General features: G+C 35.9%; 1 protein-coding gene across 1 annotated transcript; it reads right to left on the bottom strand.

Moving 5' to 3' along the window:
- Positions 1-9,144: 9,144 nt before the first annotated feature.
- Smp_072950 (putative transmembrane transport protein) lies at positions 9,145-12,447 on the bottom strand. The gene is made up of 5 exons (XM_018793784.1): positions 12,287-12,447; positions 12,144-12,250; positions 10,461-10,565; positions 10,282-10,428; positions 9,145-9,527 (listed from the first exon to the last, which is right to left on the bottom strand). Exons 1-5 carry the CDS (start codon positions 12,411-12,413, stop codon positions 9,378-9,380), a joined length of 636 nt encoding a protein of 211 aa, XP_018648262.1. The 5' UTR covers positions 12,414-12,447; the 3' UTR covers positions 9,145-9,377.
- Between the last annotated feature and the right edge of the window lie 1,722 nt (positions 12,448-14,169).

Raw genomic sequence — 14,169 nt, forward strand, 5'->3', positions numbered from 1 at the left:
CAATAAAGAATCTGGAATATATATGCATCGACTCAAGTTGTTTTATCATATCAATACAGTGTAATAGAGTTATCAAGAAAAGTTCGGCGTAGACAATATGATTCCAGAAGGATGGATAAGTTCGTGGAATAGAACAGTATAAGATTATTTTAAAAATTAAGATCTGGGTCATTGCAACCAGAGGCATGTCACCCAAATTATCCAATGGATAGAACTAGAAAGGAAGGCCCAGGACAGAGTGGGTCGGAGAATGCTGGTCGGTGGCCTATGCTCCATTGGGAGTAACAAGTGTAAGTAAGTCATCGCAACCGATTTGGAGGCATGTTACCCAAATTATCCAACCAATGGTTACAATAATCATAATGAGGACCATGACCTGGCAGTCTTCATTGGCCAACACGGCTCAATGCAACAGTCGCCCTGGATTCCGCTGATAATACTTGTGAATTAAGGCTATATCGAGGCAATATGCAAATATGCCAATTAGCGACTGACCAGTAGCAGTCCTAACACATCGATGGGAAGATTCAAACAAACAATACTTAATGAATTTGAAATATTTCAATAAACATTTATACAAACCTACCACTAATGTAATCAGATAATTATAATTCAAATTAAGTATTTACCTTCAAATAACTATCGTTAGCAAGTAATGACTAAACGTGTGTTTAATTGTATACATATTCTGTGCTCAATTGAAATAGGGTTATACACAATTATTAACAGTTAGATTTTAAATGACTTTTTTTGTATAAGTAGTTCGTTCACACATCATTAATATTCTTACTAAACTGTACTTTAAGATGAAAAACAATTTCTTGTCTAATAAATTTAGACTATACAAAAGATTCTAACAATTAACAGAAATAGATAAGAATACATATACTACATGTAGTATCTCTGATATTTAAATGAACAGTAAATATTAGTGCTATTATCTAATTGTGAATTTTAACTGAAAATAGATAAAGTACATTTTTAATTAATTGGTTGAAGTTAGACGTTAACACTGTTGGATGCTGGCAGGCTCAGTGGTTCTACAGGTTAATCGCTCGCACGCGAGACTGATAGGTCCTGGGATCGAGTCTCGCGGGGTGGGATCGTGGATGCGCGCTGTTGAGGAGCCCCACTATAGGACGAAATGGCCGTTCAATGCTTCCAGGTTTTCCATGGTGGTTGAGCTTCAATTTACTCATGATTTGAACTATATAAAATATCCATTTATTAAAGAATAAATGAAACAAAAAAAATTAATTTTCAATTGAATTAATTGTGAGAATATTTTAGTCGATTGTTGTTATAATTAAACTGTCATGAATCTTTGAATAATTTCAATATAGTCGAAAAAAGACTTTTAATTTAAAATTGAAAGATAATGGATTCATTAAAATTCTATTAATAATGATCTCATCATTTATGTTGTTTTTACAACTACAATTTATTGTTATTGTTATAAAAGATTTTGTTTTAATTTATCAATTTAATGAATAGATAGTTTGTAAGTTTATGTGGGCTTTTTAATTTGTTCTGACATTTAAATTAACAATATAGTTGATGGCTATAAATACAAGTGTATCTAATTAATAAATGAAAACATAAAACAACTGAAGTAACAATATAACTTGGATCATTCATTTCTATAAATAGTATCATATCAGAAAGAAAAAGGGTTGGTGACAACAACAAAAAGACACACATAGTATTCACAAAATACTTTAATTTATAGATCCCAATGAAATCACTAATATACGAATAAAATACATATGAGAATATGTCTAATTTGTAGTCATCACATCATAAATTTGTATTATCTGAATGATCTGCCCATCGATATTCAGAAACAGAATAAAAAAATACATAGACAAGCTAAAAATAATTTCATCAACAACAATTATACACCAACTAAACAACAGCGTATAGAATAATTCGATATCACAGAACGGAAAATGGAACTATACAAAAATAAATGTATTCGAATGACTAGGAATCCATCATAGTAGTGACTGAGAGAATAATGATATACAGACATATATCAATCAGCTTATCCAAACTAATCAACATAATAACTATCAACACTCTAAAACATACTATCAATCAGATAAATGACTAGTCAGAGATACAATCGAAAGAATCTAGTCTTATAGTGGTTATGAGTTGTACAAATCAAACGTTACATTGTAGAAATCAGTTATATAATGTAAATAAAAAACTTTGTAGAATGTTAATTGTTACGTTATCTGTTGGATGAGATTCATGATTTGTTCTATTTATGGTAAACAATCTCTATTTTTTCTACTTTAATTTATCTGTGGTGAATGGGTTGCATCAGTGAACTTATTAAGTAAACATATTTTTATTGATATCATTGATATTTGATCTGTCCAGGAATCATTAGGTTGTTTGACATTATTAACATGATCAAACGTCCAAAATAATTTTAACTAATCATATTCAGTATAAACAATGATTAGCGTTTTTCTAGCGAGTTAGTTTTCTATGGGATAAGTAAGTAAGTAATAAAAATAATGATTGGTCACTAACCATATGAAGTTAATGAACAATATCAGATTCTGATTTTTATATGATGTAATGCATTTTGATATTATAGTCCACATGGTTTTATTGTTAATTGCAGAGTGGAAAGTAACAAAGTATAATTTCAATAACTCAACTCTTTACTCTGTAGTCTACTAACCATAAATTATGTTTGTAAATATTTGTAACTGAGTTCACAAATATTAACACTAGAATATTATGAAACCTAAAAGGCTATTGATAGAAGTCTCAGTAATATATTATCAAATTCAGCAGAACTAAATTACCAGGGATCTAAAAGAGTAATATATATATCTATATATATATAATAACTAGAATATTGTTGTTCGTGTAAACATACATTTACCTTTGACTGTACGATGAGGTTTTATGCATAAAGATTCATCAGCTGCGTTCTCTTTAACTTTTGTTATTTGTTTAAATGATTGCACACATTACTTATGCACATCTATTGAATAACCAATTAACTTTAGATCGAAATCTTTATTCAGGCACTGTTATCCTTTCATTTGAAGTATGTTAGACGAGTGCTTGAATGTAAGAGTGTATTAATAGCACTTGACAGGATATTCATGTTGCATTCACTAATTTTCATTAAGTGTGATCTTTCGAATAGATACGTGAACATATAATGAGTGGTGGATAGAATATTGATGGAAAATAGAGTTTCGGTATTTACACCCCTGTTGTTGTATGATGCTTAATATTCTTTTTTATTTTACATTGCGTCACTTGTCTATTCCTTTATCCTCATTTTTTGTATCCCTTTATTCTTCAACTCATACAGCAGTTTGCCTGTGATGGAAATCCTGTCGTATCTAAACGCTTTTGAGTCACTGACCGGTGGAAAGTTGAATATTGTCAGCGAAAAGGAATTACTTGTCAGTCTTTTTGAAACCACGTATGCCACTCAAACTTTCCTCCTTTAACGTTTACACATTGATGAAGACTGGACAACAGATGGGGTTGGCTATTACTTTAGAAAGGATAAACAACCATGTCTATTGCCTACTCAAGACCCGCGTTCAAGACTCTACTGAAGTATCATAAATTCATTCTCTATCTGTCGCTTCGAAAAGCTTGTTAAACATGCGTTCTTCTGGAGACCCTGTGGCATTTCCGTCTGATTTTGCTGATGTCAATATCGCCCTAAGGGCTAGAGCTGAGGCAGAACTAATCGACTGAGTTCCGATTAAAAGTAGGTTATGCACTGTTCTATTAGAACGCTTCGCCAACGTGAAAATAAATCGATGAAAGAAAATGTCTTTTCGTTATCTTTTTCTACACCTGGATTCACTCAAAGATGAGTTCTACCACCAATCACGGGTGGGATATATATTGAGTCAAAGCATTTTCCTTGCAGGATTGTATTGGGGCACAATGATAAACTATTTCTTAACCAATCAGAGCTAGTGGAGACTTGGAGAAGACTTTGGAATATTCCCATGTAAAAATTATAAATATTCTGACATTTTTCTAATTGTAATTTCTACTTCCATCCAACCGAGTCATTTGGAATATAGCTACGTTCCCGTTCAACCGTGTTCTGATTTGGGGATTTTTCGAGTGTTCAAGAATACTAAGCAATAAGAGAAATCCTAGTACTAGTTATCTTTCCCAGGAATTGCGTTCGACAGATATTGAAAAGCTACTAGCCAATTCGAATGCATAGTTTGGACGTCGAGGCACATGGCAGAGTCATTTGGGTAGCCGGTAGTGACCTATTGGTTACAGGTCACTGTCTGTTGCAACTGTGCGCAGACTACGACCTGTTTCTGGCTAGCACTTACTAACAGCAGTCATAGCTACATGTCGTTATCACACTGTATCCCAAGCGTGGGCTCAGATTGCTCACATCGCGATTAGCTAGTCTTATCTTATGTTTTGGTGGCCAACAAATTAATCAACGGATTAATGTCAACAAGTTGGTTGGACCTTATATTGCAACTAAACATCAAATGCAGCTAGGTTCAGGGCTAGCTATCAGCCCACCAAAAAGTATAGATAATTATTGGTTACAACTACATGGAGCCATGAAAATGACGAATAAAGTTCCTTGCGGTTTCGCAAAATGTCCCGTTTATAACTACGGGATTTCTCAAAGATTCTTACAACTCATTGAGGCACATCGGTCTACTCAGTGTAGCTGCGAGCCTGATGATAAAGGTAGACTCTTACTGAATAAAATTGTCTGAAATTTGCGAAAGGAAATAGAAGCCTGGTGGTCAGAACGTGCTAACCAGTTGGAGGCAGCAGCTCCTTCTGGTAACTGCTGAAGGATCTTTCAACTTACTTGAGCTACTAACAGCATGATGTTCCTGTTTGGGACCATAGAGATGACATGACACTAACTTGGGACGTTACTAGTCATGGTTCAGAATAGAAGCCAGTTGAGATCCTGATGGAAATTTTTTTCATATAAATGACAGGAGCTTCCTTAGATGAAAGGAACATTCTAGTTGTATTTTTCTTAACTGAACTGCTTCACCCATGATTATTATTTCATTCTCATAAACTAATTCCTATACAGTTTTTTTTTTTTTCACATTATACACACCTTTCTTTCTCTATCTCTCCACAATCTTATTTTCATTGTGTGGTGCATATATATTTAGTGCCTTCTTGTAGCACTGTTTAGGTATTTAAGAAAACAAATATTGATTGGCATGCACTAATTGACTAACACACGCATAGTCTTCAGTAGTAAAAATAGAGGATCAATCGACTTATATTAATCCCTGTAATTTGTATTACTGCATGGATTCAGCCCCATTTTGAATGCATCAACAGATGGTGTTGATATTACATGTTCTGGTAGAGAATTACAGTAGTTCACTACTCAGTGCGAGAAACGAAACCCCAGGCGTACACAATCCGATTTCCGTTTGTGGACTCCCTTAGAATGTCCTCTCAGATGATCATTCCTTAATGGAAGAAAAAGATAAGACATATTAATACCAAGACTATCGTTCAGTATCAGATCACCCCGAAACCTGTGGGTAAGATAACGGAAATAGGTTGAGGCGTCTCAGTCTGTCTTCGTAAGATAAGCCAGAGAGACTCTACCATTTCGGTCCTTCACCGTGGAACTCGTTCTAGTATATCCGCTTCATAATTAAAACAAGGAATCGCTGCTTAACTCCCACGTTCCAGACGCAGCCTTACAAAAGTCGGATATAACAGCCTAGACATTACTTCATCCAAGTAATGAAATAACTTACGAATAGTCGATAAGACACTGAAACCTTTTGGGTGACAGCCTTGCGATCACATGTAGTTTTGAGGCCTCTGCTTATTAAGACTCCTAAATCTTTATGTAACACGAACCATAACTTGTAGTGTTATGAATGGTTGCAGTTATTGATTTGCATCATCGCACCCTTGTTAGAGTTAAATTCTAATGACCATCAATACATCCATTCAACGAGTGAATTATTATTCCACCTGACATAGTGTGTATGGGTCTCCAAATATTTACGTCATCTGCAAAGAGTAGAACAGATGACTTCGCTACATTCGGTTAGTCAATTACGCGAAGTAAAAAACAGGACCGAGGACTATACCTTGGGGTACTCCACTTCCTAAAGATCCCCCACGTTAATAAAGCCCCATTTATTCGTACCTGCTGTCTCCTATAATTGAGAAAATCACTTACCCAGTTTATGATTTCATAATGGGTCCCAAAACTTCCCAGTTTCAATTTAAGACCCAGGGAAGAGACATTGTCGAAGACTTAACTTAGATCTCTGAGAATTAAATCTACCGAAATATCTCTACCTTTCGCTGCAGTCCAATCTTCTCTCGCAATGAGCAGATTTGTCAAGCATGACATGACAGTGCTGAAACTATGTTGTTCCCTGGATAAAAGATTATTCCCTACCATACAGTCCAAAATAGCCATCCGAACCATCTTTTCTACTAGTTTGACAATTACATTGGTTAGACTAACAGGTCGACAGTTACTAAGTCTTTACTCCCCAGTTAGTAGACTGGACTGATTATTGCGTCTTTACATTGTCAGAGGTTCAGCAATTACATCCGATAGGGCTTTCATAGTCCTAAGATGAATATCGTTAAGACCCTTGAACTGGCTTGAGTTGTTGAAATAATCGTAAGACAGTTCCTTTCTCAATAACCACAGCATCCATCGACAAGCCGCCGTTATAACTAATTGTAGATCCTTTACCATCGTCGGTAGAGAACACCACTAAAATATTTTCATAAAGCAGCTTTTGCAACATCATTTCTTGCCAATATCCACCAATCGGTATTTATGTCAACTTTTAACCACAAATAATAATGTTTAATTTGAAGAACATTACGTCGAGAAATGGAGACAAATATGAGAAAAATGAACAAAAATTGGATAGAACTAGAAAGGAAGGCCCAGGACAAAGTGGGTTGAAGAATGCTGGTCGGCGGCCTATGTTCCATTGGGAGTAACAGGCGTAAGTCAGTAGTAAGGTTTGGTAATGAAAACCATTTATTACATTCGAACGAGGACAACTCGACATTTCGCTTGTCCATATTTATTTTGTCACATTGAAGTATAATATAGCTTTCAGACTGAAAGTATGTCTTTATGTAGCGTTAAATATAACGCTGATAATTCATTCTGTTAATCGAAGGGCGGTTTTGTACGGCTATGTTTAGGTCAGTACCAACTGAAAAGAGAAACCCATCATAATTTACTTTGTAAGGATACATGCTTAAGCAGTTTGGGAACGGTTTGATAGCTTATTCGTTTATGACTGTCATCAATCGTCCGACAACGCAATTTCTTAGTCACGTATTGAGACAAACCAGTATTTAGCAAAACTACCACAGGGAAGAAGGGATCAGTGATTTACTTTCTGCCAAGGTTAAAAACACCAAAATTAGGACCTGAAAAATATGTAGCATTACTGTATATCTTGCTCCAATGTTTGTGATCGTATTATGAAGTAAGCGAAGTAATCGGTGTTACTTTTACAGGTATTCGAAAAATTGCCAGATTCTTTTTAGTGAGACCACTGATTAAGGTATATGATAATTAGATACTGGGCCTTAGCTAGAAATATCGATCCCGTGGACCTGAGTTGATTCAAACTATTTTAATGCTTTAGTCGTTTTGAGCCACTACCTACAGGAACTTCTGAGTGATGAAAGTAGAATCACACTAAGATTTCGGGATTCTAAAACAACGACATCATACCAGTTTAGAATATAGTCCGTTGATGTGTTATCTGATGAATTATAAGAACGGGACATGGCATCCGTGGGACAAACGAAACTTGTAATCAAAGAAAGCTATCGGCTGCGGCAATCCTCATATTTTGTTAATCCTGGAAATGAGTTTTCTTCACTCTTTTCCTTTAGCTGCCCCCAAATGCCCTGGTATAGCCGAGGGTGGAGAGTCAGCTTCTCTCTACAAATCCTCTCACATGACCACGCGTATACAGCCATTACTACGGAAGTCCTACTCACTGCCTCGTACCAGGGGTGTTGTTTACGAAATTGAGAGGAAGAAAAGTCAATGTCCGTCGCTTTAACCGGCTTGGTGGATATGGGAGCTCTTCCATGTGTGGCCCCGTAAGAGAACCACCTGCTTCGGCCTAAGCATCCGGGAAGTATTACACCCCACACACAAATCAAGCGACTCGTGTGGCGCATATGTATTCGGTGCATTTTTGTACCAATATTTCTGTGTTCGTATAAATAAATTAATTTCCTTTAGCTGTCGCCTAACGGAAGACAAACTTGGCTTTCGTTTAACAGATTCTACCGGGTTGTATCAATAGCCCATATACAAGAAGTGTGACTGATAATCAAGAACATATACCTGTCCTTCGTAAATGAGTTGCATTTACTTCTGGTGTTTGTTGATTGCAGTCACTTCACTGCATTGGTGACACCCATTTCCAAGCTTCTAATCGCATGAGTGTGTCTTAACTTCAGCCTGAATGTATCCAAATCCTTCCAATTCAATCATTAAATCTCCGTCTTCAGCAACACTGAACTTTCAATCAAAACTCTACATCCTCCAGTAGGAGCATCGACTTACCTTAAGCAAATTGTACGATATGCACATTGAAAAATCACTCTTCGGATAACATAAACAGATAGTTTATTACCTGAACCACAATCACAACTGGTTCTGTTCATCACGCCTAATGTATGTGCTTGGGAGATAATCCACATCATAAGACAAATCATCAGACAGGTAAGGCCAGTCTGCCACAATAAAGTGATCTAAGGTAATTCTGAAAAGGCACCTAAGCTGGATAAATTAATTTCAACCATGACAAATCCAACCCTTCAACTATACCTTACTTTATAGGGTGTTTCATGATATATTAGACACTGAAATATGATCAGTGGGATAGTCTAACATTTCTTACATTATTATAAACCAACGCATAAAATTCTTGTGCTGGGTACACAGCAGAACTATTTTTTCGAAACTCAATCCAATTAGATAACAACAGGAAGCTCTACTAAAGTGGATACTTAGTAAACGCAAACAGAAACAGATATTATCCCTTACATCTCCAAATTATTACTACCAGATACATACAAAAATCTTTGGAAATATAAGACATAGATACAGGTTTAAAAATATCTTGAAAGTTTATTAAAAGGAACCAGAGCTTTACAGAAGATACTAAGTACATACGATTCTCATTAGTTGATAGTTAAATAAACGAACTGACACCAATGCAAATACACAGATGAAAAGTGAAATTTAGAGATGTTTCCACAGACACGTCTCATAGATGTTACATTTACAGAAGATTATCACAATAGATGTGGGTAGGCCTGAATATACACATGGTTACTTAGACCAGTTTTTTGGCTTGGAAGAAAGCGCGCAAGTGGCGCATTTGCCAGAATCCAATACAGATAAGCAAGACCAATTGAGCTACACTCCACCAAGTCACGCGTCGGTTCGTGCTTTCGCTTAGTGACCGGAAACTTTCTTCTCTCACCTGTAAAAGTTTTGACAGAAGCCGCACTTTAACAATGGGCAAAACATAGTACATTATATTCGAAAGCTAGGGAATATTTTTTCGCTGAGTCAATGCAGAGAAAAACAGGTCTGAGGTTTGCTTTTTTTTGAAAGGTAAAATGACTCAATCAGAATTCCAAACATCTCTATTTATGGATCTATGCCATATTTTCTATAAAAGTGCATAACCAGTTCAATCAGATTGTAGTATACTATTATCAAATAGTTGAGGCACAATTTGAGCTCTCATAAGAAGCCAGCAACAAGAAACTCCTTACCAAAATCTATTGGCACTTCTGAACTTTATCCTACGCCATAGAAACATAATTTGTAGAATTACAAAGCTTGCTATTAAATTTATATGGAATCAAATTGTCAAAATGTTATAAATGACCCTATAATCTTTTGATATATTGTTAGATAATTAGGTAGACAACTTCTCTTCCCTAAAGCCGAATCCAGCATATTAAAACTATAAATTATGATTACAATCCACAACGGGAAGAAACACCGTCAAAATTCCTTGGGACAACACAAATTTCACCTTACTAACATTCTCGTGTGCCATGATTATCTTGAATACCGATTTCAGCAGGGAAATTTTTAGAAAATTGAGTGGTTCAATGACCTAAATACTTAGTACCTACTAGTGATGTTATGCAGAAGAAGTAACCTTTGGTAGACATAAGATAAATAGTCGAAAGTATCACAAATATGGTATATAAATCACTCACACGCTGATAATTTTGGTCTTTCGCTATGCTTTGCACCTGATCAAGTAGCTGACGAACCCGAAGCTGAATATCGTTTAATCTATCCTTTGTAGCTATTTCTTGATAATTCAAAGCATGGTCACCAACTGCAATGTCGAGGTGTACTCTCTAGAAAATTATGAACGTAGCGGATATCCTACCAATTGTGATCCACCAAACCAAGCACCGGAATCAGATGAAATGCATATTTTGTATTCGCCAGGTCTATGAGCAGTAAAAACAAACCGCCCTTCTGAAGAATACACCTAGAAAGAAAGGCATAACAAGGACGTACAATTATTGTTAGATACCAACTTTCAAGTCAACTAATAAACACTTCCCAGCCTTAGAAGTTTAACTGTCAGAACTAACAATACGGTCCGAAAAGTATTCTCAACAATCTTATGTTGAAATTACTTAAGTGTATTGGGAAAACAAAGCCCACACGACAGTTTGAGAAGCATAAACCTCGCAATGATGTGCATGAAACATTAACACATAGTGAGAAATAACACGATAAGTGGTGGAAACAAAGGCACCAAATGAAGTAGAATACTGTGAGACGAAGAGCGACTGAGACCAGTCAGAGTGACTATTGGTAAATCGACCAATCACAATGATAACACCAAACTACCATCTTTATAAAACTTAGAATTCAAAACAGTTGAACCAACCTCTATTCTTATATGTAAGTTGACCATACTCATTAGCACTCCATCAAGAGTAGAAAAAGGTTTATTTCCTTCTCGTAGAGGCTACCCGTGTAGTGCAAAATTAAAGTAGGGGCAGACCAGTCGCATTAATTATTAGCTTCTCTGTCTCACATTAATGTTCCGTGTACGTAGTACCTGTTTCTTTGACGAGGCTGAAATAAAGTTTAATGTCATCGACACGGTAGCTTATCATGACTTTTGCTAAACAGGGCAATACCATCAGGGCATTTTACGTCAACCAGCGGGCTCCCAGAAAAGCTAGTCTCCGATTAGATGGCTAAAGTTAAAACAAGTAATACAAGTTTGATGACAGCATGCTACGAGACTGTTTGTGTATATAATACGAACCCAAGTATTGAGTTTATCTAGAGTGTACATTAAGATAACTGATAGGTTATTATGACAAAGCCATATTTCAATGATGGCGTACACAAAATGAACGTAACGAAATAAATCTACGACTTGCTCAATTACTAAAAGTAGACAAATAACCAATGAAACTCAAATGACACTGGCGGCTTAACGATGTCTATAAGTTTTTTCTCGAGACTTGACGTTGGTTTCCAGTATCCTTAGACAGGCTTCTCTTACTTTAAAGACTTGTATTCAAAATACTAGTTTGTATTCTAAATATTCTTTGTCATACATACTCTCACAGTGCATTTTACCAACTGCACAATAGATATTTGTAAAACTCGGAGTCTGTAGAATGAATAAAAACACTTTCTACCAGACTCATTATAAACAAGCTAATATAACGCACGTCTTAATATGGATTCTGAATAGCTTGACGCAAAACCTTGATTCAATTGTTAATCGTCTACAGATAATGCAAACGACTAACGTACACCCTTTAGACCAATAGACATACAACTTTTGAACCGCCTTTAGAGGTAATCAGGTGTTTCTATGATGGTTATATAACATGGTAATACCTGTTGGAGTGCGCGAGCATCATATGTAATATGATACTCGTTATTACCCCACTAATCGCAGCAATCTCACTCTGTTCTGCCTGACTGCTAAATATAATATACAGAAGAGCAGTTAGTTCCAGTGTATATATACATTATGTGATATATCGAATATCATGAAATGAATAACCTAACATGATATTGAGAAGAAACTTACACGATCGAGCAAAATTTGGTCATATGGATCAATAACCTTAACTTTGACTCCCAAGTCTTTGGAGCGTTCAAAATGTTTTCCTTTAGAAGCCAATAATTTATAATTCCCTGTGAGAGAGAATTATTTCCCAGAAATATGTATACCTGCCACTAGAGTGTCCTCCGGAACATCCTCCAAGAAGCACCGTTCTTCGGTTTCTTTCATATGAAAGAAAATGCCTTGTGAAAGTTCAATACATAAACAAAATATGACAACAAAAGTTAATTCCATAGCTGACGTGTAAAGCCAATGATGCGCTCAACTTAAGGTTGAACCAAACGAAATTCAAACAACAATGTCAGACGGTACACTAGGTGGTTGCTTTTTAGAGTATACACCCGAATTATAAAGACTAGTCTATGAGCCTTAAACTTCTAACTTTACTATTCATTAACGAAACTATTTGTTACCTGAGATCTATATCTGGGTAGAAGGAAGCTTCCTCGATCATCGATCTTCAATCATCAGTTATGAAGATATTAGGTCCGTTGAACTTTATTAATCTTTGTAACTTGTTTTCCAGTGCTCCCTGATGCCTCCGATTCTACTTCTCCGAGTAGGGCATTTCAGGCGTTGATCAGTCGATGAGAAAAAAAGGAATCTCATGGTGAGTTTATCTATTCACAATTTTGTAACTTTCGTCGAGTGAACTCGAAAATTTTTAGCTATGCCGATATAAAGTAGTATTTCTTTCAATTATAAGATAAATAAGGAAAAAATGTTCGAACGTCCTAATAGTCCATTGTACGAGAGTTTGAAAGACTCGTCCACAGCTCAATTTTCACACGCTGAGCACTCTCGGATTTGTTACCATCATTAGCAAGACATAGACAAGCTGCTAAAATCCATGTTCCAAGTGAGGTCTTACATAAGTAGGACATCGTTAAAGCTCCTGAGACCTCAACAACATGACAATAACACACGAAAACCTTTTGGCAGCCATCACACAACAATTCACAGTTATTTTCCCGTCATGACTAATCACTACTCCCAAGTTTTTTTCTTTGCGAACACGGAAATGGGTTACCATCAGATGTATACTAGTAAGCATAATCCACTAGGTAATCCATCAAGGTGGAGAAAAAAGTTAGAACCTAAGATGGTAACTAGAGTTACACCATTATTATCCAGTCTCCATCCAGATAGGGTTTCGTTTACCCTAAACCTTTGTATTTAGTGATATAAGCATCTTATCCACTATTGTACGGCACCTATCATTCCACAGATCGAGAAACTCCACATAAGACTTACTAAAATCTACGAATATCAAATCGATACACAAATCGTTATTTTCAGCTTCCCTAATATCCTCTCTCATGAGAGTTAAGCTAACTGAGTGTTAATACTTATTCCGAGACCAGCATTGATCAAAAATTAACAGACAGTTTTTTATGACTTTGCCCGAATTATTTTTTTGCAAGTAACTTAACCAATATGTTGATTCGACTGACAGGTCGATAGTTACACCATTTGTCTCATTCCATATGAAAATATAAATCTAAAAAATAACATCCTTCCAATTCGAGGAAATAAGAATGTTAAACAGGACTGTGATTGTTTCTGAAATAATATTCATGAGGATGTGATTTATCAGGACCCGATGACTTACCAAATTTAAGAGTAATAAGCAAATGATGAACAGCTTACACAGCCCCAAGCTGACTCTTGTCTCGTTCCTTCCGAAACTATAAGACAAGAAACTGCAATTGATAATAGCAGAAATGAACGGGTAGTATCCGTCAATAAGTAGAGAAAACATTTGGGCCTTTATTTAAAGATACCAGACAGAGTGGCATGAACATCTCATCCAGTCGAGAAGTCTACAGTCTGTCAATTCTACCTACGAAAATGTTTGCACTCATGGTTATCGTTGACTTTCATTTTCCCTATTGGATGGATGCTCTTTTAAGTGTAGTTTAGTACTAAACCTTATTATTCCTCTGTAAAAGTTGTTAGAATTATGAGCGATACGCTGCCTCACGATGAT

This window comes from Schistosoma mansoni, chromosome 1 (assembly GCF_000237925.1).
Source record: "Schistosoma mansoni strain Puerto Rico chromosome 1, complete genome".
Classification (NCBI taxonomy): domain Eukaryota; kingdom Metazoa; phylum Platyhelminthes; class Trematoda; order Strigeidida; family Schistosomatidae; genus Schistosoma; species Schistosoma mansoni.